Genomic DNA, 26,404 nt, shown 5'->3' on the forward strand with positions numbered 1-26,404 from the left:
TTCTGATGCCTTTTAATTTCCTTTTCTTGCCATACTGCACTGGAGAGGACTTCGGGTTCCATGTTGAATAGGAGTGGTGAGAGGGGACATCCTTGCAGGGAAAGCTTCTAGCCTTTCTCTGTTAAGTGTGATTGTTGACTGCTGGGCTTTTGTAGATGCTCTTTATCAGGTTGGGGAAGTTCCCTTCTATTCCTAGTTTGCTGAGAGTTTTATCATGAATGAGGGCTGAATTTTGTTAAATGCTCTATACTGCATCAATTGATATGATCGTAAGGTTTTTCTTCTCTAGATTGTCATTATGGTGGATTGCATTATTTGATTTTTTGAATATTGAACCAGTCTGCATTCCTAGAATAAACTCCTCTTGGTCATGGTATTTTATTCTCACGTATTGCTGGATTCAATTTGCCAATCTTTTGTTTAAGATGTTTGCATCTATGTTCATGAGGATGTTAGCCCATGGTTTTATTTTCTTGTGTTGTTTTTGTCTGACTTGGTACAGAGTAATATTGGCCACATAAAATGTGGTGGAAAGTACTCCTTCCTCTGAATTTTCAGGAAGGAGACTGTATAGAATTGGTGTTATTTCTTGATTAAATGTTAGATAGAATTCACCAGTGAAATCTTCTGGGACTGGAGATGTCTTTTTTTAAAGGTTTACCATTGTTGGTGTAGTTTTGTTAATAGTTACAGGGCTATTAGGTTATCCATTTCATCTTGGGTGAGTTTACGTAGTTCGTGGTTTTCAAGGAATTGGTCCATTTCATCTAATGTGTCAAATGTCTGTGTGCAGATTCATTTCTCGTGTACCCTTGTTATCCTTTGAATGTCTACGGGGTCTGTAGTAGTGTTCCCTCCTTTCATTCCTGATATTAGTTATTTGTGTATTCTCACTTTTCAGTCTGTCTTGCTAGAGTTTTGTCAAGTTTAATGATATTCTCAAAGAATGTTGATTCATTGATTTTCTCTATTGTTTCTGTGTTTAAAATTTCATTGATTTCTGCTCTTATCTTTATTATTTACTTCCTTCTTGTTACTTTGGGTTATTTTGCTCTTCTTTTTCTAGTTTTCTAGTTTCTAGATAGAAACATAGATTATTGATTTGAGACTTTTCCTCTCTGCGTATATCAGCGTTCAATGCCATATGTGTCTTTCTAAGCACTGTTTTAGCTACATCCCACAGGTTTTAATATATTTTCATTCAGTTCAATATATTTTCTAATTTCATTTGAGACTTCCTCTCTGATGATGGATTATGTAGAAATGTGTTGTTTAATTTCCAAGTGTTTGGAGATTTTCCTGTTATCTTTCTGATACTGATTTCTAGTCTCTGTTATGGTCAGAGAACATACTTTGTATGATTTTATTTTTTTTTAAATTGGCTTCGGTTTGTTTACAACCCAGGAAATGGTCCCTCTTGGTGAATATTATACGTACACTTGAAAAGGATGTTTATTCTGCTGCTGTTTGGTGGAATGTTCTGTAAATGTCAATTAAATTCAGCTGATTGATAGTATTGTTCAGCTCCTCTTTATCCTTGCTGATTTTCTGTCTATTAGTTCTATAGATTACTCAGAGAGCAGTATTTAAAGCTTCCAACTATAATTGTCGATTTGTCTCGTTTCCCTTTCAGTTCTGGCAATTTTTGCTTCATGTATTTTGAAACTATGTTGTTAATGCATACATGTTTAGGACTGTTATATATTCTTGGTGAATTGACACTTTTATCATTATAGAATGCCCCCTTTTATCCCTGGTAATTTTCTTAGCTCTGTAGTCTACTTTGTCTAATAATAATGTTGCACTTCAGCTTTCTTTTCTTAGGGTTTGCATCATATATCCTTTTTTTCCCCCTCTTTTTACTTTTAACCTACCTCTAGCATTATATTTGAAGTAGTTTCTTGTAGACCACATATAGTTGGGACATGTCTTTTTATCTGTTCTGATAATCTCTGTCTTTTCATTGGTATATTTACAGTTAATGTATTATCAATAGGCTTGGATTTAGATCTACCTCTTTATTATTTATTTTGCTTGTTCTCTCTGTTTCCCCTTTCCTGTATTCTTTAGGATTATTTGAATAATTTTAGCACTCCATTTTAATTTGTCTATTGAGCTTTTGATAATATGTATGGGTGTTTGTTGCTGTTGCTATTTAGTGCTTGTCCTGAGGATTACAGAACACATACTTAACTTTCCGAGTCTACTTACAATCAATATTTTACCACTTCAAGTGGAATGTAGAAACATCACCACCATATATGTCCCTTTACCCTCTCCCCTGTATGTTGTGGTTTTCATGTGCTACATCTGTATACATTGAAAATGTCAGCCAATATGATAATTTTTGTTTTCAGCTATCAAATATATTTTAAGGAATTCAAGAGGAGAATAGACTATTATATTTCCCATTTTTTTTTACCACTTATTTTTCTCTTCTTTCATGCCTGATGTTCCATGTTTCTTTCTCATCTCATTTCCCTTCTGTCTGAAAATGTTCCTTTAGAAATTCTTTTAGAGCATGGCAGCTGGTAACAAATTCTCTTAGTTTTCCTTCATTTGGAATGTTTTCATTTGACCTTCATTCCTGAAGGATTTCTTTTTGCTGAATAATGAATTTAAGGTTGATAGTTATTTTTTTTTCAGCACTTAAAAACTATTGTTTCACTTGCTGCTGGCCTCCAGGATTTTTGTTGAGGAATCTACAGTCATTTGAAAACTTACTCCCCTGTAAGTAATGTATCATTTTCCTCTGGTTGCTTTCAAGATTTTTTCTTTGTCTTTTGTTTTCAGTGGTTTGATTGTGATTGTACACCAGTGTGAATTTCCTTGGGTTTATCCTGTCTTGGGGTTTGCTCAGCTTCTTGAGTCTGTAGGTTTATGTCTTTCAACAAATTTGGGACATTTTCAGCTATTAATTCTTAAAATAAGATTTTTTTTTTTTTTCACACTGCACCCTTTCTTCTCATCTTCTGGGTTTTTGATGTATTGTCCCACAGGTCCCCAAGGCTCTGTTTATTTCTTTTTTGTTGTTGTTTTAATCTTTTTTTCCCTCTGATGCTCCGAATAGATCATTTCTATTGATCTAGTAGCTTCATGTTCACTGACTTGTTCCTTTGTTATATCCATTCACTGTTGAGCCTATCCAGTGGTTTTAAAAATTTCTAAAATTCCCATTTGATTCTTCTATCTTCTTTTTCTTTGCTGAGACTTTCTATCTTTACCTTCATTTCAAGTATGTTCCCCTTACTTCTTGGAGTATTTTAGTAATAGCCTCCTTCAGGTCTTTGTCAGTTAACTCCAATATCTGTGCCATCTCGGCATGGGCAACTATTGATTATATTTTCCCACGAGTTGAGGATTTTCTTGGTTCCTCAGAGGCTGAGTAACTTTGGATTGTATCCTGGATATCTTGAATATTATGTTATGAGACTGGGGGTCTCATTTGAATTCTATGGGGAATGTTGACAGTTTTGCTTTGGGCTCAGGCTCTCCACTCCTCCCAGCCTTCTGCGGGGTTCGGCTGTGTCTCGCAGCCTTTGCAGACCTGCCCTGTGTGTGCCGTGCCGAGGCCGGCCTGGGCCCTGGGTGGCCCTCCCCGGCTATGGTGAGCTGTTTGGGGTTGCAGCCACCCATGCACAGCTCAGGGGCAACGTTACGGGGTTGCTTCCTGGGCGCCTCCCTCGCTGCGGTCCCTGGTCCCTCATTGGTCCTCTGGCTGGAAAGCAGCGGCTTCATTCATCCCGCTCTGCTGTGTTCTTTCTGCGACTGAACTTGCACCTGTGGCCGAGCAGCAGGGGGCTAGAGAGAAAAGACCGACAGGTGTGCCCCTCTGGCTGTGGATAACGGCTCCTCCCATTGGAAGGGAAGGCTGCGCCCCTCGGAGTTTTAGGCACCCACAAACCCCCTCGGCCGCCTCTGCCACTGTGGAATTGCCTGGAGCTGCAGTGCAAGAGGAGAAAGAAAAGAGAAGAAACAAAAAAGCAACGGGGTTCCCCCCACTGTCTCCAGGTGTTAGGCAACCTGCTTCCTCTCCTCAAGCCGGAACTAGAGGCTTCTCCTGGAGTGCCCTCCGTCCACGCTGGCATTGCTTCTGGGTGTTGGGTGGTGTTCAGTCCCGGCCAGGGGATCGGAGCGGGAGCATGGCAGACTCACCGCCAGTTTGGTAGTGCTTTACATTATGATCTCCTCCCCTTGCCTTCCTGCTTCTCTTACTTTTGAGAGCTCTCCAGGAGCTGCTGTGTGCATGCGGTGGGTGGGAGGGTGGCGTGTCCTCATTCCATCGTGCTCAGAAGCAGGAGGAAACCAGATGATATGCACTTTAGAGGATTAAACAAAGAAAGAGGAAGTAAGCATGTATCTGACCCAGGAAAATGGTGATTTGTATAGGAAAAGAGGAAAATAAAGGCTGAATGATTAAGTAAATATTAATAGAAATACCTGATATTCAGGGTCAGATGAAGGACCCTTTTCCTTGAAATCCCCTCTTCCCCATCTTTGCAGATATGCCCTTGTCTAGCTGGCAGGGAGGGCTGCACTGCCCGCTCAGGCTTCCGCTCGAGGCCCATGGCTTGAGCACAACCAAGTGAGCTTTATTCCTTTCCACTGGGGTACTAGAAAAAGTGTACATGGGGAGGTGGAGAAAGAGTTCTGTCGGAGTGAGGAGTCTTTATCTTAGGGCACCACGTGTCTGTATCCAGGTGCTCACCAGTGGGCAGGGCCTTGTGCTGCAGAACCTGACCCAGGTTGATAGAGAAAGTAGTAACTTAAGGTAGACTGATCTCTCTCCTCCAACTTGGGTCCCCCTCCCCCGCCCCATCATTTTCTTTCTCTCATCTCTCTCTCTCAAATAAAGCAAAGCTTTATTTCAAGAATAGTTCTTGCTTTGTTAAAAGACTTGCTGAACACACGGACTGTTGATAGGCTAACTCTGCATCGCTGGATCTCCATCTGTGCACATCGACATGATGAAAATGAAAACCACTGAAAATGCTGAAGTGGAACTTTTGGAGTGCCGGTTCCTCCCGGGACCTCTGATAGTGATGTGATCTCCAGAGATCCCGTTTTTACCTCTTGATTCATGTACTGAGCATGCATTCTTCAAATTCCTGATATCAATAGCATGTAAAAATCATACACTTTTTAGCCATTTGACAGATATTGTGTTTTGCTTTATCGTCTCACTTGGTCCTCACAGCGACAGCGTAAGGCAGACGGGATAGCCACGGCGCTGCCCCTTGTGGCTTTTACATAGTTGTCATCGCAGCCAGTGTGTAACTCTACATCCAGATTTTCTGTTTAGCATCGGACTTTTTTCCTGATACCGTGATGTCATTACTGTGCTATATACTGTCTCAACAAAATACCAGGATTTATGTGACCCCGTGTTTTTACTGATCATTTAGGTGTTAAGCATTTTTTTGCTGTTGTAAATCATGCTGCATATGGGGTTTTTGGTCCGTGTTTTGACTTAGTTCCTTGGGATAGAGTAATGTATTGTTAAAATGTTTCGACAACATCAGGGTGGATTTCAAGAAAGACCGCAAGTCTTTGAACTTGGTGTAGAAAACACCACCCTAACACAATAACTCTTCAGATTTCTCCATGTCGAGTTGTAGGTTTTGGATTGGCCAAGGGAATTAGCCAGAGAGAGGGGTACAGTGTGTAGGGAAATGAAGAAAGCATTTGCTGAGGCACAAGGGGTGTGTGTGCATGTGTGTGCGTGTGTGTGTCCACACGCGCATGAAGAAACCAGCCTGATTAAAGCAGAAGTTCTGTCTTCAGGAAACCAAAACCGAAGGCTTTCCAGCTGTGGCAGGCGCCCCTCGCCATCGGCCTTTGGAGACCTGGTGGGTGCCAGATTGCGACGCGCCTCGACCCCCAGCCAGAGAGGGCGGGCATCCTGGCCCGGCAGTGCTGAGTGCGGGGGTCCGGCAGAGACCCAGCTGTCCTCTGCTCGCAGCTCTCGGCTCTGGCCCTTCACTGGGGCACCTGGAGCAGAGCACCAAGCCTGGAGCAAGCAGACATTCGTTCACTTCCATCCCTGGCCTCCCTGAGGCTCTTTAGAGAAACTGCCAGAACAAATCACAGCAAACTGGGTGGCTTAAAACATCAGGAATTTAGTCTCTCACAGGCATGGAGGCCACAAGGCCAAATCCAGGTGTCACAGGCTGCGCTCCCGCCAAGGGCTCCGGGGGAGGCCACTTCCTCCGCCCTTGCAGCTTTTGGGGGCTCCAGCTTCCCTTGGCTCGTGGACACATCGCTCCCGTCTGCCTCTGTCTTCACATGGCCCTCTCCTCCCTGTGTCTGTCTGTCTGTGTCCAAATTTCCCTCCTCTTATAAAGAAACCAGCCCTGTTGGATTAAAGCCCCCCCAAGCCAGTGTGACCTCATTTTTTTTTTTTTTTTTGTGATAAGAGAAGGTGTAGATTTACAGAAAAATCATGCAGAATATACAGGGCTCCCATATACTCCCCTAATGTTACACCTTGTGTTAGTCTGGCACCTTTGTTACACTTAAAGGATGTTATTATATTTATAATATTAACTGTAGTCCATGGTTTACATTAGGGTCCCTATTTGGGTTGTACAGTCCTATGTGTTGTTTGTTCTTGTTTTACCTCATCTTAATTTAACTCTTTCTGTCTGCAAAGACCCTATTTCCAAATTAGGTCCTGCTGCCCAGTCCTGGGGGTGCGGGCTTCAGCCTCTCTGTTTGGTGGAGCTGACTGACCCCCCAGAGGAGCCTGTCCCCAGCCTGTGGCTCTAAGTGCTGCTGTCTCTAGACCAGCGGCTGGAGCCATCTGCATTCCGTTCACCAATTACCCCGAGGGCAGAAGGCCCAGTGAGTCTGAATCCAGAGTGGAGCCAGCAGTCCCTGAGTCGTTTGCCGTGTCCTTGTACCGGAGGACAGCTGCTCACCGAGGGAGGGGTGTGCCTTGTGGTGAATGCTCACCTTCAGCCATAGTGGAGCCAACTCAGCAGGGTAATGGTGAAAAGGAATGGAAAATACCTGCCACCAAATTCCGCCTCATCGCCTTAAGCTGGAGGGCTCCACAGCTCCCTAAGGAACTACCTGTGAGATTTCAGTAGAACACGAGCTGCACACCCAGATGCTTATTTGCGTGAGATGACTTTTGAGTTGGTTATAGAGCCCCTTTTGAAAACTAAGATCTTTCAAAGCTTTAGCCTGTGATTTTATAAACCAGAGTATTCCTTCTCCTTCCTCCCTCACGCCCTCGGGACCTACTGAACTCCTGGGCCCTTCTGTTTTCTGGTGACGTGGTGATCCCGGCTTTGCTCTGCAGCCTTCAGACGTGGCTCTGGACCGAGGGAGGTGGGCTCACAGGACTGGACGCCCCGTGAGGCAAGGGGCTTGCGTCTTCCTCTGCTGTGTCCCCAGGGAAGTCAGTTCTGCTCGGGAGTCTGGGGAGAACTTATCCTGTCTCATTCTCTCGCTGTGCTGGGCCCCCTGCAGACGGTCCCTTATCTCTTTTTCCTGTAACTGGACCTTAGACATTTCCTCCTTCCTCGAGCCATAAAATAGGGGTTATCTTTGGAAATAAACATTATGCGAGTTGCAGTGGAGAAAACCTGCACTAAGCTTCATGAAACATTATCTCGGAACAGAAAGAGCGGAGAGGTTGCCTGGGCCGAGCCCTTCAGTTACCGGCTCGCTCTCGAGAGGGCCTCACACAAATCCGCTCTGCTGGGAGGAGACACGGTCCCCGGAGGCTCGGGGCTCCCTCCAGGCCACTGAGGACGCTCTCACCCCTTCCACGTGACGACTCCGCACACATTTGCAGGGTGCGGCCTGCTCTCCCCAGGTTGTCAGTCCCCAGGTAACTTCCGTGTACTTCCTTGGCGTGTCTGCGTGGCGCGGTGGCAGATCCCCTGACCAGCTGGTTGTCTCCCTTCTCCCCTCGCTCTCCCTCCCTCCCGTCTCTCCAGATTTTCAGCAGCGCTCACCTTTTCTCCTGTTGTCCTCTGTTTTTCCTTCCTTTCTTTCTTTTAAAGTCTTACAGGCATTTATCGACTCAAAATGCCTTTGCAAGTGTCTTATTTTTTCCAAAATACTGAATCCAAGTGGGCTGCTGTGGACTTACCGCTCGAGGTCGGCAAGGAGGGTCGGCTGCACATGTGGTCACTCGCAGGCCTGCCGTGAGAGGAGCTGGGCCTTCCCTCCAGGTGTGGAATTGAACTTGGTGCCCTAGGAACTGACAGGCAGAAACCGAGGGGAGTGAAATTGTCACCCTCGCTTTGGCCGGCTATTTTTGTCAGTGCAGCTGAAGGTCAGTGCAGAGTTTATGTGGTTAGGGTCACACGCTCTGACTCACAGTGAGCACACCATCGGCTGCGAGCTGTCTTCTTGCTGTCATACTTATGTGACATTGGATCGTAGCATCAGGCTCCTGCCTAACGATTTACGAGCTATGTGAGCTCAGAGGTCACTCTGTCATCTCCTCCTCGCCCCCCGCCCTGCCTGTCCCATGGAAGGTATCAGCAGCCCCAGCAGTGACTGGTTTCCTGGACCGGGCATCCTTGGGCCCAGCCCATCATCGCCGTCTCGGAAACCTTTCTGGTTCCTGAGCGGGTCATTCTCTAAGTCACCCGTCCCTCTCAGCTTTCCGTCGTTCCCCGTCAGTGCGCTCTTTGCATCCAAATCCTCATAGTTAATAAGGGTGTTGGATGGAGCCGAGGTCCTCTGCCCGTTGGAGACGGGATGTCTCTCCAGGCACACTCACTGGTTGGGTTCACCCGCATTTCCCTGATCCAAACCTCATTGCTTGTAAGATCCACCATTATCTTGTGCACCACCAAGGAAGATCAAGCATTGCCTTTTAAATGCCGCCCAATGCTTTCTCACTACTTAGAATTTTTATTCTATCCTTGCTGAAAGGGCTCCATTAGAATTACTTAGCCACGAATTATTGTCCTGTCTCACTCTTGGTTAAAGTACTTCTAAAACATCTTCACATGCGAAACCCCTCCCTCCTGAAGTTGTCTGGGAGCTGTGGTTTTCTGTCCAGAGTCATCCTTCCCGCCATCAAGATGCTCAGGGTGCTCTGGTGGGACTTTGGGGAGCAGGAGGAGTGGCTGGGGGCAGGCTGGGGTCCGGTAGTGTCCTGCCCCCCGAGGTGGGTGGGGGTGCCTGGCTGCCTTCACTCTCTGGAATTTAGGGAGTGGTGCAGTTATGATTTATGCCCTTTTAGATTTAATTTTTCTAATTGCTTAATAAAAAGAAGATCCACCCCTGATGACAACTATCAGGATGGTGCTGACAGGGTAAGGCACACTGATCTCAGAGAGCTTAAAATGCAAAAACAAAACCGACGAAAAAAGTGCATTTTAGGAGAATGAGATACGGTATTTATAAATCTACTTAATGCCACATCGTTCAGCCCACGTTTTTCCATCTCGTCCTCAGAGCTGTAAGAGTGGGCCGAGTGCTTTGCTAAAATTCCATAGAATCCCTCTGTTTCCTAATCTCCACCCAAAAAAAACCCACTGACGCCTTCATTTGGCATCAGCCTCTGACGCCCTTTGTTAGTGCTCCAAAGCTGTCCTTCGTCCTCCGAGGAGCCTCCTGCAGATGTTTACCGTGGGAGGAGACCCCACTGTCTCTCTCACAGATGAGGCTGCACCTGCCCCCCGTCCCCTCAGAGAGGAGAAGGAGTGATTCGGAGGTTTTCCGCAAAGACCCCGGCTTGTGACCCTTCCGTGAGAGCCACGTGCCCACGGCCAGGCCCTTTAACGTCCTGGCTCTCCGTCCACCTTAAAATCCCCAAGCTGGTGCTGCGAGCAGGGATTTGGGGCCGTTCTGTGCTTTTTCTGCTCCCCCACCTGACTGAGTTCCTGTTCCCCTGGACCCCTCTTGCCGGCACCTGAGGGCTCTGGCTTGGTGCTGCCTCCCCTTGCTGGCCCCGAGGGGCCACAGCATCCGCCTTCACCTTTCCGCGAGGGGTGGTGGGGCCTTGGCGCGAGGGTCCCCAGTGGGGGCCAGGGCCGGAGCGTGGTTCCTGCACTCCTCACGCACCCTCGTCCCTCCCTTGGCCCCTCCTGCCATTGGCCTGTCAGGAAAGGCCTGTCTTTGTAGGGCCGCTTTGCCATGCTTTGCCACACTTTCCCACAGCGACTATTTGGGACCAGTCGGGAGTCTTCTGGCTGCCTTGGAAGCCTCTGGAGTAGTCCAGGACAGGATGGTAATTGAGTTCACGCTGCGGTGGTCCCTCATGATGCCCCAGGAGCCTCAGCGTCCTTTCCCTTCTCCACTTACCAGACACTGACCCAGCCTCCCGAGCCACAGTCTGTGACGTCTTCCCGGAGAAGCGCCTCACCTTTGGGTGCCCCTGACCTCTTCTGAGCCACCCTCTCCCACTGCCCTTCATTCCCCACAGCTCTGGCCACTTTCTGCCCGATGGTGCAGCTATTCATAGACTTGTCTTATTTTCTCTGCTGTGCGTTCTTTGAAGACTGGGCCTGTAAGTCCCCTTCTTTGTATAGGGTGCAGCCAGCAGAACCCACGCAGAAGCACACTCGTTTGTTGCTGAGTTGACTTGTTGAATGAGTTTTCATTTTGCCTCCTGGATTATGCTGTAAGCCCGCGGAGATCAGGAATCATGTGGTCTCCTCTAGTGCAGCCAGCAGGACGCCTTATGCTGGGGGCTTATACATTTTATTGATGGAAAGATCAATAAGCAACCCTATAGCCTTTTCTCCTTTTAGCCATAAAATAAGTTGGCAGCAGAGTATTTGTCTGACAGTCTTTTTAAGCTGCTTTTCTGCCTTACCCGAGAGCAAAGGCCGGTGGGAGGAAGTGTGTGGGGTGATTAAGCCCCGGGCAGGCGGGCGGGCCTCTGACTTTGCAAGCAAAGGCTGGGATGGAGGAAGCAGCAAAGCAAATGCAGCCGGCCGCTGGGCGGGGGTCACCTTTTGACCCCGAACTCCGAGTTTCCAACAACAACAGATACTCAATGAGCATGTGTGTGTGCCAGGCCCAGTTCTGGCCCTGGGGATCTCACGGAGAAGAAAACAGACAAGACTCCAGACCCGCAGGGAACTTACACCGGGGCGTATGTTCCTGAGACCCTCCATGCTGGATCACGAGGAAGTGTGGTCACTATAGAGTAGCCCCGATGATCAGGAGCCAGAGTGCTCCGTGGAGCACCTGTCTCGGCAGCTTCCCCATCCGGGGTCGCCTCTTTCAAGCTGCCAGCACGTAGGTCACCTGCATGGGACCCAGGTGTGCCTGCGCACGGCGGTGCAGGAAGAGGGCCCAGCAGCCCCTGCTGTCCTCCTCCCGCGCTCCTCCCTGCTGCTGTGTCCGAGAGGATGTGCGTCGGCCTCTTGAACGAATGTGGGTGCAGATCGGCAGGTTCTCCCCCCCCCCCCCCCCCCCCCCCCGGTCCTATGTGGTTATCAAAGCAGAGTACGGCCCCTCAGGTGCTCTTCAGGGAATTCACCTGGGAGCACCCATGGCCCAGCACCTGCCGGCCGCCCTTGGGCGCACCAGGAGTTGGAGTGGGGACACTCTTAGGCACACATTGACAGGTCATGCGTCCAGTTTTGTGACACTTGGGACCCGGGTCAGGCAGGTCTCGTCTTCACTTTGCAGCGTGCTCCAGCCAGGCACATGCCTGACAAATGGCTTTAACGTGTGCCTTCAGAGTTTTGAAGAGATGAGTTGAAGACGTTACGTTTTAACATCTCTGCATCTTTCACAGAACCTTGTTAGAGAGCCTTTCCGTTACATGAATCAGTGTCTTTTCATGTAAGGACCTTCTTGACAGATTTATTTCTGAATTCAATGTCCGGAAAAAAATTACTCTGAAGATGAGTTTGTCAGAATGAAAAGAATTTTATGGCCCAGCCTGCTTCCCCTTTTGGCGTTGACTGCCAGGAAACTCAACCACATTCATTGTCCAGCCAGTGACGCGTTCCTATGGTCCCACTGGCAGCTCCTGCTGCCTCATTGCCACGTTGGCTGGGTATAAAATTCATATCTGAGCAGCTGCCCCCACACAGCCCATGGCTGAATGGACCTTGGTGAATTCTCCTCTGGCTTGACCTGTAACTCATCCATAGGAATGACCTTTGCTTTGTAGCCCCAAACATCCCTTCCTGGTTCGACATCACCGTCATTTGTTACCCAGCCAGGAAATGATGAGCTGATTCATTTGTTAGGAGCTGTTGGGTTGAGTGAGTCAGCTTCTGACAGAGACAGATGGAAGTCCTTTTTGTGGTCTCAAATGTGAGAGTTTCTGAGCAGCAGGAGGTGGGTTTTTACTTCACCATGGCCGATGGCCGTGGTCGGTTGCAGCTCTGTGGGACCGGGGTGTGTGGCCCAGTTCCTGGGAATCACCAGGCACGTGGTGCTCACAGCCTGAGCCCAGGGCCAGCTCCCTGGTGGAGGGGGCGGGGGAGCTGAGTGTATTGGACAAATGCCGATGGGAGCCGCAGGACGAGCTGGCTGCGCTGCTGAGGCTAATTATCGGTGGCAGGCTGGGGGTGGGATGGGTGTGGAAGTAAGTCCTCCTCCTGCACCTGCACCCCTGACTCAGACACCCTGTCAGGGCAGAGCCTGGTGCACAGGGAGGCTGGGGGGGCTTCTGTGGACCTTGCTAATTTTCATGTCATTCGATAGGTTCACAATAGTGTTTCCTTACAGAGTGATTGCGTTTAGCAGCTTGCTCGAGAGAGTAAATATCCTTCTCCTTGGGTGTCTCTTCTTTCTTCTCCTGCTCTTCTACTCCAGCTGCTTCAGTGAAGCACCATTTTCTAAGAGCTGAATGTAAACAAATAACAAAAACCTATTAGTAGAACTAGTTCACTTATTGAAGACAGCTGCAGAAACCAGACATCTCAGCCAGGAGTTGTTGCCCTGATTCATGCATCAAAACTCCGGCAGGCGACCACGGACCTTGTGTTGGGTCAGTTTACATTGAAGCCATCCCAGAAACCGGAGAAGACTGGATCTGCACTGGGTGGCCATAAAAGAGCTCCCCTGGCTGGATGCAAAATAGTCACATGCCTCTCGGCATTGAAGAGGCAAAAAATGTCCCCCTACCGACAGACCAGAAGGGCATATGCAGCAATGGCAGGGCGGGATTTCTGTTTCCCACCTTTCTGTGGTGATGTGTTTGTGATAAAGGGGAATAAAAACCAGACGCTCCCCGAGCTGGAACCTGACAGGAGTAAGTGTCAGTTCCTCCAGTGGGTTGAGAAGCTCAAGGCGCAGAGAGGGGCTTTGGACCCCTGCGGTGCTGCCTCCGGGTGCTGGGCCCGGCCCTGGCCTTCCTCACAGGCCAGAGCTGCCCCAGCTTGCACAGCACCTTAGTGCTCAGTAATTTTTCTTCCTGACACCCTTGGGCTAAAACAAAAACTGAACAGTTGGGACAATGTAAGTATTTAAGTCCTAACAATCCATTGTTAGTTTCCTACTGTCCTTGTAACAGATTACAACAAACTTAAGTGACAGAAAACAACAAAAACGTGCTGCCTTACAGTCCTGGAGGTCAGGTGCCTGACATGGGTCTCCCTGGGCTGAAGCCAGGGGTCCCACCCTGGGGCTCTAGAGGAGTGGTTTCCTTGTGTTTTCCGGCTTCTGGAGGCTCCCGCTTTCCTCGGCTCCTGGCCCCCCCACCATCTTGAGAGCTCTCTCCTCTCTTCCTCAGCTTCCCTCATCCTTCTCTGACCCCCAGGCCCTCCTGCCATAAGGACCCCGCGATCACACGGGGCCACCTGGATCTCCAGGATCACTTCCCATCTCGAGGACCTTCACGTAGTCCCACCTGCCAAGTCCTTTTACCGTGGAAGGCCACATGCTCACAGGCTCCAGGACTCGGTGTGGACATCTTTAGGGGAGACCACTGTTCAGCCAGCTGCATCGAGTGAAAAAATAATTCACATAAATTGAAAGAAAGAATGTTTTAATTTCATTCTCAAACAAACACCGTTACCACAATGGGACGTGTGCCTGTTGGGTTCTGCACAACTTATTAACCTTGGAGTCAGCTGGGACACTGCACCACACCCTCTGCTCCACGTTGATTTTTGTGCAGTGCTTGCTTTTTATTGTGGTGGACCACTGAAAATCCAGCTTTGCAAAGACGTGATGTCATTGAAAGGAATGAAGCATGTTCTAGTTTGCTAATGCTGCCAGAATGCAAAACACCAGAAATGGATTGGCTTTTATAAAGGGGGTTTATTTGGCTACACAGTTACAGTCTTAAGGCCATAAAGTGTCCAAGGTAACACATCAGCAATCGGGTACCTTCACTGGAGGATGGCCAATGGCGTCCGGAAAACCTCTGTTAGCTGGGAAGGCACGTGGCTGGCATCAGTTCCAAGTTCTGGTTTCAAAATGGTTTTCTCCCAGACCATTCCTCTCTAGGCTGCAGTTCCTCAAAAATGTCACTCTTAGTTGCACTTGGGGTATTTGTCCTCTCTTAGCTTCTCCAGAGCAAGAGTCTGTTTCAACAGCCGTCTTCAAACTGTCTCTCATCTGCAGCTCCTGTGCTTTCTTCAAAGTGTCCCTCTTGGCTGTAGCAGCTTGCTCCTTCTATCTGATCTCATATAGTGCTCCAGTAATTTAATTCAGACCCACCCTGAATGAGCGGGCCAACACCTCCATGGAAATTATCCAATCAGAGTCATCACCCACAGTTGGGTGGGGCGCATCTCCATGGAAACACTCAAAGAATTACAATCTAATTAACACTGATAGGTCTGCCCACACAAGATTACATCGAAGATAATGGCGTTTGGAGGGACATAATCCATTCAAACTGGCACAAAGCACAATCTCTCGAAGCTGCGACGTACGTGGAGCTGGGAGCTGGCTCTGGGAGCTGCGGGTGTGGAATGTAGCTGTGTTCCCCTCGGATGTTGGGTGTGTCCTGTGGCGCCCTTCTGGGCTTGCGTAGGTGTCCTGGGTGCCCTGGTCCGGTTGGGAGCCACGACTTTAGGGTCAAAGTATCCTCGGCCCCTTGGGCTCTGCCTCGAGTGACGAGGTGTGCGGGTTTCTGCACACAGGCTCTCTCCTCTAATTGTGGGCGGTGTCCGGCCATGAAGGTGGCACCAGAAGAAAACGGGGTGAAAGGTACCATCGGATCCCAAGTCTGCTCCGAGGTCCTGGCCAGAGCTGGGCCGCTCGCGACCAGGCGGGCTGAGGGTCAGCAGGCGCACCCTCATCCTTCCCTTCCCTCCAGGGAGACCCGACGCCACAACCAGAGAAGGAGAAACTGGCCTGTCTTTGGGTCTTTGGGTTTATTTCTGGAAAGACCTTTAACTGGATGGGCACAGAGGGCATTCACGGAGAGTGACCACGACAGTGGACGTGCAGAGGCCACAGCAGTGACGGGCCATCCCTCCGCAGCTAGAATCCCAGCGTGGGGGCGTGTCCTTGTTGGTCCCACTCGCACAAAGCCACCCACGACTGCGTGGGGGAGGCGGCCCACCCAGACCCCCTCCTCTGCCTGGAGCTGAGGGAGGTGGGGTTGGAGGCCTGATGAACTGGAGGTGCAGGGTGGAGGGGTGAGTGGAGGGTTGTTGGCAGGGGAGTACAATTCTGCTTCACGGTTTTCCCTGCCATCTGCAACCTCTAGGCAAAGCAAGGGAGAGTCGATTTCCTACGGGGAGGTTAGCTCAGGACTTGGCTGGTGATTCAAGTTGGGGTTGGGGAGAGATCCGGGTAGAGCAGCAGCTAAAGGTCCGGAGCAGTGGGGCTCTGGCTCCCCACCCATCCACCGGTGACCCTGCCCAAGCCACACGGCCCTTCCGAGTCCCAGACACCTCTCCTTTAAAGTGAGCACAAATGATCACACTCCCCAACGGAGGGTTGGGATTGTCAGTAAGTAAATGTTTTATGGAGAGATGTGTTTATGCCCCAAGAAGTCTGAACTACTCTGATAATATCAGCTGTCTCACCGGGCGCCAGAGGAGATATTCTTTAGCTTCTCCCCAGGAGTCACGAGAATGACAACTCATTTCTATAAGGTGTTTTCTCCTAAGGCCTTCAGGCATTTCCTCACTTGTTTTGATAATAATCCTACTGATTAGGGAAAACAAAAATCAGATTCCTGTCTTTCACCAAGAGGAAATCGAGGCAAAGATTGAAATGATTTTTCCAGTCTGAGTGTGTGGTGGAGCTGAAACTCAAGGAAGAAAAAAACAGTTTTTCTTTATTTTGGCTAGCCACCAGTGAAGTAATCAAGCTGGAACCACCAAAGGGGAAGTGGCTCGGGGCAAGGCTGGGGCCGGGGTGGGACGTGCTGTCTTGACTACTTGCATTACACAGTGGGCTCCCGGTCTCAGCTCCCCGGTCTCTAAAATGAACCTGCCGCTTCCCCACGGGCGCTCAGTAGTCAAACCAGAGGGAAACAAGTTGATTGCAGCTCTGAATTTGGAGTTCGGTGGTTTCTTGAGCTTCCTGCTGATCTGAAAGTTGGGACATGAAAGCCACTAAGTGGATCTTGCCACAGTGCAGACTTTTGGGAAGACATTTGGCAACACCCATCACAAGCCTTAAAATGTACAAATCCTCCGACCCAGCAACTCCACTCTCAGAAATTAATCTTAAGAGAGCAGGGCAGGTGGCGCGTGGGGGCGGGCCAGCAAGGGGTGGAGCCGGGCCTCGCCCCGTGTGTGAACTGGATGACTGAACCGCAGGCCCCTGTGCATCAGAGATCATGGTTTTGCAGCCTTGAGGGGTAGGGGTTGGGGAGCATTTGGTAGTTTTGGAGAACACCAGAGAGAGGGAATTGCTTGCGTAGTGGTCTAAGGCTCCGAGCCGATTTCTGAAGGTCAGGGTTTCTGCGTCTGCTTGTGCAAGGTCACCTCCCACCCACCCACCCACCCCAGAAGCCACAGGGCGCTGTGTGGCGTGGGAGGCGCAGAGTGCCCGGAGGGGTGGTGGCCGAGCAGCCCTGGAGGCTGCTGCGTGGGAAAGGCTCCCAGGAAGTGCGGTGGGAAGGAGGCAGGCGCTTAGGAAACCCGGGCTGGAGCGCCCCGCGCTGCGGTGTGCCTCGGAGCGCACCCCCTCTGCAAGCCCCTTCTGCAAGCCCGTCTCTGCCCCTGCACAGCTGCGCCCCAGCTTCCTCCGCTGCCGGGTCCCGAACGATCGTCCCAGACTCGGGTTGTCTTCACCCCTTGGGCTTGCTGCTCACCCTGCTCCGAGTACTCTCCAACGAAGACCCGCAAGTCTCACGCCCTCCCTCCCTCTGCCCTTCCACCACCGGGTCCCCAGGACCTGGGCTCTCAAGAACATCACCACGCAGGATCAGAGCTATCTGACGTTCTTGTTCTTTTTTTTTTTTTAATGCAGGTGAAATTCACAGAATACTATTTTAAAGTGTACCGTTCGGTGGCATTTAATGCATCCCCAGTGTTGTGCAACCACCACTTCTATCTAGTTCCAGAACATTTTCATCACCCCAAAGTAAAACCCGGCACCCATTAGCAGTCACTTCCCCCCAACTCCTCAACCTCCCTCTCCCCACCCCACCCCTGGCAACCAGGAATCTGTATTCTGTGCCTATTCTGGTTATTTCATATAAACTGAGTCATACAGGATGCAGTCATTTAGGTCTGGCTTCTTTCACTGAGCGTTGTTTTCAAGGTTCATCCGCGGTGTGGCATGTGTCAGTACTTGGTTCCTTTTCATGGCTGAGTAGGAGTCCACGGAATGGACAGATCACATTTTGTTTCTCCATCCATCTGTCGATGGATATTTGGGTTGTTTCCACCTTTCAGCCGTTGTGAATAATGCTGCTATGAACATCAGTGTACACGTTTCTGTTTGAGTCCCTGTTTTTAGTTCTTTTTGGTGTGTTCCTGGGAGTGGAATTGCTGGGTCTTCTGGTAGTTCTGTTTAACCTTTTGAGGAACCACCACACAACTTTCCTCAGCAGCTGCACCATTTTACATCGTATGACGATTCCAATTTCTCTGCATTCTTGCCAACATCTATTATTTTTGTTTGTTTTTTAATAGCCATCCTCCTGGGTGTGAAGTAGTAGCTCAGGTACTTTGATTTGCATTTCCCTGATGACGTCGTTTCATGTGCTTGTTGGCCACTTATGTATCTTTTTTGGAGAAATGTCTGTTCTAGTCCTTTGCCCATATTTTAATTGTGGTGTTCATCTTCTATTGTTGCTTTGTAAGGGTTCTTTATATATTCTAGATATTAGACCCTTATCAGATACATGATTTGCAAATATCTTCTCTTGTTCTGTACTATATGCTTTTTTATTTTATTAACTGTCTTTTGTCCTCTTTCACACACACACAGCTAGACACTGCATGGGCTTACACTGTTATTTCTAGCTCCTTGCACAGTAATGATTCATTGTAGGTGCTCAGTAAATATTTGTTGAGTGAATGAATGTTGGAAAATCTGCATGCTCTGTGTCCTCCAGCTGGCCCAGCTGGGCATCTGAGTTTGTCATCCCGCGTGCTGAGAAGCGGCCATCGCGTTTCCTCCCTGCGGGTGCCTCCCAGACCCTCACCACAAACTGGCTTCACCTCGTGTCTGAGCCACGTGAGCGAGCCTTGCACGCCTGCCTTCTCTCCCGCGACAGATGAGAGTCCTGAGGGCGAGTCCTGAGCCATGGCCAGTGGTGGATGTCACCGGCCCTGGGTCGCCACCTGCAGCCGCTCGCCCTCTTCCCCTCCCGCCGCCCAGAGCTGCATCCCCTGTCACTTCTGCTCCCGCCCTGACCTCCCTTTGTGCCCACCCCTGTGCCATCCCTCCCAGCGGAGGGAGAGGATGATTCAGGCAATCCGTAATTTCCAGGCTGCCTCCGACAGTGCCCCGGGCCGCTCCAGAAATAGCCGCCATCAGCAGCCTGACTCCCAGCCCCTGTGCGGGGGCCGCTGCTCTGGGAACAGACTCGGCCTTTCACACCACTGGAAATGTTTGGAGATAACGTGTTTCCTTTTTCCTTTTTATTTGTTGTGCAGACTGCATTGTTATGATAATGAAGAATATAAAAAGGGGGGGGATTGCCCCAATCCCACCACCATCCAACATTTCTATATTCTTTTCTGGTCTTTTTCATCATATACATAATTGTAATTATGGTAAAATTAAATTTAATTCCCAGCTCCCAGAACTGAGCCTGGCATCCAGGGGCATTCAGTAAATATTTGTTGACTGCAGAATATTTTAATTACTTAACTACATAGTGCACACAATTTTCTGATTGCATCATATACTGGTTAATATTGCATCAAGTTAGAAGTTATTTGCCATTTTACTATATTTAGATGTTTTGATTATTCCCTAATTTTTCAGGATTAAAAATACTGTTGCAGTGAGGATTTCTCTTTGCATAACTGTTTTTGAGGGTTTGGAATTTTCTTAGGACTTGAATGCCTGGGTCAGAGGACATAAATGTAAGAATTATCTAATTGCTTTCTAAGTCTGACTTATACTGATTGCCAGCAACGTGTGAGAATATTAGTTTCGCCATAACCTCACAGCATTTGGATTATAATTTAAAATTCTTTGCTAATTTAACAGCGTAAAATGATTTTATTTTAATTTGCGTATTTATGTGTTTGGTTATTAGTATGGGCTGAAGAATTGTCTGAGCACTTAGTAAATGCGTTTCCTCTTGTGTGCCTTGCCTATTCGAGTGGTCTGTGTATCTCTTGGAATATAGATTTTTTTCCTTAGATCTGTGTGAATTTATAGTAATCTAGGTACGACTAGACTCTCTTCCTATCGTGTTTCCTGCAAGCATTTTTCTAGTCTGAGGTTTTCCGTTTTAACATTAGGTGTGTTATTTTAGGCAGGATTTTCTGGTCTGTGGAAGGTCCTTGGCAACTGACTCCTAGCTCCAGGGTTTAGACGCAGAGCTGGCGGCCTGAAGAGCCAGCCCAGCTCAGGGCCACAGCTGGCGAGAGCAGGGCCGGCCGCCACGACCCCTCAAACTCAGACTGCGACGCGCCGGCTCTGGCGCTCCTGCAGGCCCCGCTGCTCTCTCGGCCTAGAAAGTTCTTTTGGAATGAGGTTTACGCCTTGCAGGGCTCTACTGAAATGTCACCTTTGGCTCTCAGGCAAATCGAGCGAGCTGCTTCATCCTTCTGACGGGGATATTTCAGAACAACCAGGGCTGGGGACTCTGAAGGAGTCCATAATCGAGTCATGTGCTTCAGGCTCTTGACAGGCAGTGAGTGCAGACTTGATATGGAACTGCCCTCAGCAGCCACCTCTCCACCGGAGGCCGTCCCAGGTATCTGGGGCCTGGGGAGGGCAGGGAGAGGGCCCGAGTGGGCCCGAGATTGCTCTCTTCTCTGGAGGAGCTGGGCCTCGGGGGGCTGCTGCCGCCTGCTTGGTCCCCACACTCCGTGACCGGTGGGGCAGGCTTCCTGGCCCTGGCAGGGGATGGCTGGCCTGGCACCCAGGAGCCCCGGTTTAGGAGCGACGATTCCAACCCAGCTCTGCTGCCGTGTGGCCGGGCTCGGCTCGCCCCCCTCAGTGAGCCCAGGCACTAGCCAGTGCCTGTGTCCATTCGACAGACAGGCCGCGCGCTTCCTTAGTCAGGTCCGGGTGCTGGGATCGCTCCACAGGCGGCCAAGGTGGCCCACCTCGGGGACGAACTGCAGCTCTGGAACCTCTCGGTAAAGCAAGCAGGATAGAGAAAATGCTAGGGCCACAGAGGACTCAGTAATTAGTTTTGAGCAGGGATGGAGTGAAGTTCTCTGAAGGGTGGAACAGAGGCCAGGCGTTGAAGGACGACTAGAGTGCCGGAGTGGGGTTCAGGCGGGAGAGGGAGGAGAAGGGGAGCCTGCCCAGCCCCAGGAGCAGGAGGAGCGGAGCCAGGAGAGGACGGTCCGGAGTGGGAGCAGGGCCCGGACGGGGGTGTCCAGACGCCGGTGCCGGGACTTCGAGGGGAAGAGGAGGAAGGACATGGTGCTGGCAGCCTGGGAGGTCCTGGGCTTGAGTAGAGGAGCAGTGGGAAGTGAGAGTTTGGGGTGCTGGAGGGGAGGCGTCCCTTGCTCAGGGGAGGCGGCTCCTCCCGTCCTGTCAGTGGGAGATTCCAGTGGCAGATGTCGCTTTGATTCCCGGTTTCCGTCCCAGACCCTGGCCCGTTTCTCTCCTGCCCGGCGCCCTTGGTCTGCAGGGTGGTGTGGGGAGAGGGCCGCAGACACAAGCCCCTGGAAGCTCTGTTCAGCCCGGAGACCTCCCCATCGGTGGGGCTCGTTTGCTCGCTTATTCGGCCTGTATTCACCGAGCGCCTCCAGGTACCCGGCGGTGAGCGGCAGAGTGGGAGCAGCAGGGCGAAGACCTTGGTATAGAAGCCTCGGAGACACCAGGCGTTTAGAGATGATCCTCACGGGGAATTGGGGACCCGATTCCTTCATCCGTTCAGTGGGATTCTGGTTGCCAAGTCCTCCTGGTGCGAGAATGTTGATGTGTTTGTGTTTCCGTTCCAGATGCCTTAGGGCCGCGGACCAGTCCCGAGGGCGCCTCCGTGGTGGTCGGCAGCTCCCGCTGGCGCAGCTGGGAACCAGCCCCCTAACCCGCCGTGTCCTGCCCAGCAGCCGCCGCGCCATGGAGGCCCCGGAGGGTCCCGGGGGGCTGCTGATTGACTTTGGGGCCGAGCCGCCCGCCTCTAGCCCCCTCGAGGCACTGCCGCCTGGGCTGCCGGACGGCGACGGCGCCTCGGAGAGCGAGAGCACCGAGTCGGCGGACAGCGAGGACGCGGGTGAGTCGCCCTCCCACCCGTCGTGGGACCGGTACGGCCGCGCCTCCTCCAGCGACTCCTGCTCGTCCAGCCAGAGCGGCGGCTCGGCCGCGGACACCGAGGCGCCGGAGCTGCGGGAGTTCATGCGCCGCTACGTGGGCAAGGTCTTCTCCGGAGGGTAAGGGGCTCCCTGCGGCCAGGCTCCCACCCACCGCCCCCGCTGCATGCTGGCCTCACTCGGGGACGGTTTAAAACCCCCCGGGCTGGGCACCATCCAGACATCAAATCAGACCCTCCAGGGCAGCACAGCATCCACACATCCCACAGCCGCCCGGGTGATGTGGAATGCACCCGTGTCGAGAACCCCTGGGGCGGCTCACCCCGTTCCCCAGCTCTGGGGTCTGCCCCAGGCAAGGGTGGAGCCACGGAAGGCTGGCCGGATGCCAGATCATCATCTTCAGTAGCCGGCTCTCTTATGGTTCGCTAGAGAGAAAGCATAAAGGAAAAATAGAGACCACAGGTAATCCCAATAACCGCTATTCAGTTTTTTTTAAATTCAGTTTTATTGAGATATATTCCATACCATACAGTCATCCATGATGTACAATCAGCTGCTCACAGTACCATAATATAGTTATGCCTTGATCACCACTATCTATTTCTGAACATTTTCCTTACACCAGAAAGAATCAGAATAAGAATAAAAAACAAAAGTAAAAAAGAACACCCAAATCATCCCCCCATCCCACCCTATTTTTCATTTAATTTTTGTCCCCATTTTCCTACTCATCCATCCATACACTGGATAAAGGGAGTGTGATCCACAAGGTTTTCACAATCACACTGTCACCCCTTGTAAGCTACATTGTTACACAGTCGTCCTCAAGAGTCAAGGCTACTGGGTTAGGGTTTGATAGTTTCAGGTATTTACTTCCAGCTATTCTAATACATTAAAACCTAAAAAGAGTTATCTATAAAGTGCGTAAGAATGTCCCCCAGAGTGACCTCTCAACTCCATTTGACATCTCTCAGCCACTGAAGCTTTATTTTGTTTCATTTCATATCCCCCTTTTGGTCAAGAAGATGTTCTCAATCCCACAATGCCAGGTCCAAGCTCATCCCCGGGACTCATATCCTGCATTGCCAGGGAGATAGATTTACACCCCTGGGAGTCAGATCCCACGTAGTGGGGAGGGCAGTGAGATCACCTGCCAAGGTGGCTTAGTTATAGAGAGAGAGGGCCACATCCGAGCAACAAAGAGGCACTCGGGGAGACTCATCGGCACAACCACAAGCAGGTTTAGCCTCTCCTTTGCAGTAACAAGCTTCATGGGGCAAGCCCTGAGACAGAGGGCTCGGCATACCAAGTGCTATTCAGTTTTGATGTATATCGTTCCAGAATTCTATCTACACATTCTCTTTTTTGAAATTTTTATTGTTACTACATATACAACACAAACTTCCCTGTCGTAACCTCTTCCGTGTGGACGCTTCGGTGGCCTTTGTTACACTCACAGTGTTGTGCCACCAGCAGCATCCGTTACCACGACTTTCCCATCACCCCAGACAGAAGCACTGCCCCCCTTAAACAGTGACTCCCCAGCCCTCCCCCAGCCACCCCCAGTCTCCTGCCTGTCTCCGGATTTGCTGATTCTCCATGTTTCCCGTAAGTGGAATTGTACGACACCTACCCTTTTGCATCAGGCTTCTTTCCCTCGTGTCTGTGGTCCTTGAGTAGGGTTTAGAAGGAGTTGTGTCTGCCTGCTGTCACCACTTCCTGCCCTCCCGCTCGCTCCTCCGACCGCTGCACTGAAATTGCTCTTACCTCGTCATTGCTAAATCCCAGGAACACTTGCTTTGCTTTGGTGGCATTTGAGTTTTCCAGTTAGTTTTAGTTGGTGGGGGGCCATTACGGTGAGCTGAAATAAGTTCAGGGGCACTAGGAGGTGACGCAAGGTCTCGGTCAGCCGTCCTCCTCGTGACGCTCATGGCCACGGAGCCTGACAGCTGCTCGGACGGGGCCTCCCTGCTGCCCCTTTGCAGCCTTTGTTTTCTGGCAGGTGAAGGGTTAAATGAGGTGCGCGGTGATGGGCAGCGCGAGGCGCAGGTTTGGGTCTAGACGGGACTGAGAAGCGGGGTCCCGTGGGGCCCATGGGTGGGCTCTCGCCTTCTCTCCCTCACCTCTCACCCAGGTGGCCGAGGAGGATCTGAGGCCTGTCCCCATCGTTCCCCCTTCATGGCAGATGCTCCAAGTCGGGCTCCCCGGGGCCAGCTAGAGACACAGACCCGCCAGGTAGAAGCTGCTTTTCAGCAAGGTCAGGGGGGGCCGACACATGTCGAAGTCAGAGAGGCTCTGGCTTAACCACCGTTCTCCTGTCTCTTTAGAGCACTCACAAGGACTTTTGCCCGTTCACACTGCCCAAAGTCATTTTTCTACCACAATTTAGATCCTTGTTTGTAAGCCAGGAAGATTGATTTCTGCCTTCACCAGATGTGCTCTTCCCCTGGCAGGATCCGTACCCTGTTCCATGCGGTAGAAAAGGGATTAGTCATATCAGAATCCAGATATCTGATATCCAAATGTGCTTCTGTATTTAATTCTGAGTGCACTTGGGGGGAGCAGTAGGTGGGGCTTCCTAATTATTTTGTCGACTGACCCTGCATCAGGTCACCTTCTCTGAGCACGCACCAGCGGACGCAAAGGGGAAAAAGCCCAGAAGCGTGCGCATTCCCCAGGGGGGGCAATCTTCACTTGCGGCAACTGTTAGCAATCTGGAAGGGGACGAGTGCGTTGGATGCATTTTCGAGAGCATTCAAAAAATCACTACACATGGTTGGCAAATTCTCATATTTTGTCTGGTGTTGGTATTTGGGGATAAAGGAGACCAAGATGTTTTTTCCAACAGCTTACATAAATAGAACTTGTGCAAGCCAGTTGATCATCAGCTTTTAGCTTCATTTCTGAGTCTTAAAATTTGGGGAAGACGTTGGTCCCTCATGAGGAGTGGGTGGAAGTGGTTTGGGATCAGTGAGCATTTTGTCCACCCTGGGGAGGGTTTTCCCCTGACTTCATCACTCCTGGAGCAGCTGGCTCTTCAGGCTTCTGAGGAACTAGCAGCCCCCTCGCTGCCTTCTGGTGGGTGGGAGGTGGATTCCTAACTGCCGATGGGCCTGTCCCTGCTGCTGCCCTCAGTGTGTGCTGCCATGACAGTAAGTTCGGGAATTCTTGAATTCCCTCGGTGTTGTCCTGCTGGCTTCTGGATCAAAGATACAGAGCAAAACCTTCTTAAGGTGGTGGTACCTTATTTTTTGACCCAAGGGTCCCTTCCCATCCAAAAGACCAAAGAAAACACCAGGCAGAGACTGGGACGTGAGTTTTTGGGGGGAACTTACACGTAGGAGAGATCAAACAGCTATGCTGGTGGCCATTTGGAGAATCAGAAGCGCCCCGCAGTTAAGCAGGAATCAGCAGGGCCAGTTATGGGGGCCTGGAGCAGACATTCCAGTGGGCATGAGGGGAAGGGGTCTTGTGGCATTTAGGTTAGCTACATGCTAAGCAGGGAGTGGCAATCTCGGTTCCGGGAACCGGTGGACCTTGGAGAGGTTTAGTTCCTACGGCACGGGGGAGAATTGCCTACCTGCGCGCTCCCTCCCTCTGGGGGGGCCGGGGACATCTTGATTAACTGCCCTGGGTCGCGCAGGCTGCTGTGGGCTTGAGCTTCACAGAACCCTAGGAACTTCCCAGGCTCTGAGCTCCCACCGTCAGTCCCGGACCTCCTGGAAGCAGGAGGGAAGGGGAAAGGAACGTAGACTTCGGGACCAGAAGGGCTGAGTGGGAATCGAGTCACTGCTGCCAAGCCGGGTCCGGTCCCCTGAGCCAGGGTCCTCATCTTGAAGACAGGAGAACTCGCATCCCTGGTGGATGGTGCTGGCCAGGGGAGCGGGTGCACGTCGGGGTCCCCGCCCCGCGGGGATCAACACCTGTCCGTCCCTTTGCTTTTCTCCTCCTCCTATCATAAGCTTTTCTGTTCCAGAGTTTACAGAGGGTTGCTTTTTTCAGGGAGGACCTAGCCCAGGAGGAGAAAGCCAAGTTTGGAGAGTACTGCAGCAGTGAGAGCGGAAAGGGCCGGGAGTGGTTTGCTCGTTACGTGAGCGCCCAGGTAAGGGGGTGGGGAGGGCAGGTGGCTCCTCTGTGGGAAGGACCTGGTGATCTGAAGAAATTTGATGTCTCTAATTTTCCCTGTGATTCGACTCTGGGGAAAATAGTCCAAGGGAATGACCCAACAGCCGAAAGGTAAGATTCATCCAAGGGTGCTCTGGAAAGGGCTATTTAGAACAGCGGTCAACGGGCAAGCCCTCGTTTGGATGCCACACTTGCCGGTAGAGCAATAAGTGAGCAAACTGAGCTTGATTAAACTCATGAAATACCCAGAAAATTATTTTTTAAAGGCAGTATTTGGGCTGTGTCCATGCATATTTATATTAAATAGGCCACAATACTGAGTTTTTTTAAAAAAAGAATATATTCAAGACAATCATGGCCATGTAAAAATGTATGTATATTAACAAGGTTCAGAAAAAAATTGAGTTTTGTACATATGCAGTCGGTTCTTTCTTTCTATCCAGTGGATTGAGTTCTTAGTTTTTTTAAAAGTATTTTTTACACATAATTTATTCTTCTTAGAAAAATCATAAAATGCAGTTAGAGAGAAA

The 26,404-nt window shown here is 50.4% G+C and overlaps 1 protein-coding gene across 4 annotated transcripts in view; it reads left to right on the forward strand.

The window, feature by feature from the left end:
* KIAA0513 (KIAA0513 ortholog) overlaps positions 1-26,404 on the forward strand; it is a 61,913-nt gene that overhangs the window by 15,187 nt on the left and 20,322 nt on the right. For 3 of the 4 annotated variants that reach the window (XM_037815698.1, XM_037815700.1, XM_037815701.1), the window contains exons 2-3: positions 21,441-21,869; positions 25,752-25,851. In XM_037815698.1, the coding sequence (XP_037671626.1) occupies positions 21,559-21,869; positions 25,752-25,851 (411 nt within the window). In that variant the 5' untranslated portion in view covers positions 21,441-21,558. Of the gene's footprint in view, positions 1-20,060; positions 20,237-21,440; positions 21,870-25,751; positions 25,852-26,404 lie in introns of all 4 variants that reach the window. The other variant, XM_037815699.1, reaches the window with a different exon arrangement.

This window comes from Choloepus didactylus, chromosome 22 (genome assembly GCF_015220235.1).
Source record: "Choloepus didactylus isolate mChoDid1 chromosome 22, mChoDid1.pri, whole genome shotgun sequence".
NCBI classification, from domain to species: domain Eukaryota; kingdom Metazoa; phylum Chordata; class Mammalia; order Pilosa; family Megalonychidae; genus Choloepus; species Choloepus didactylus.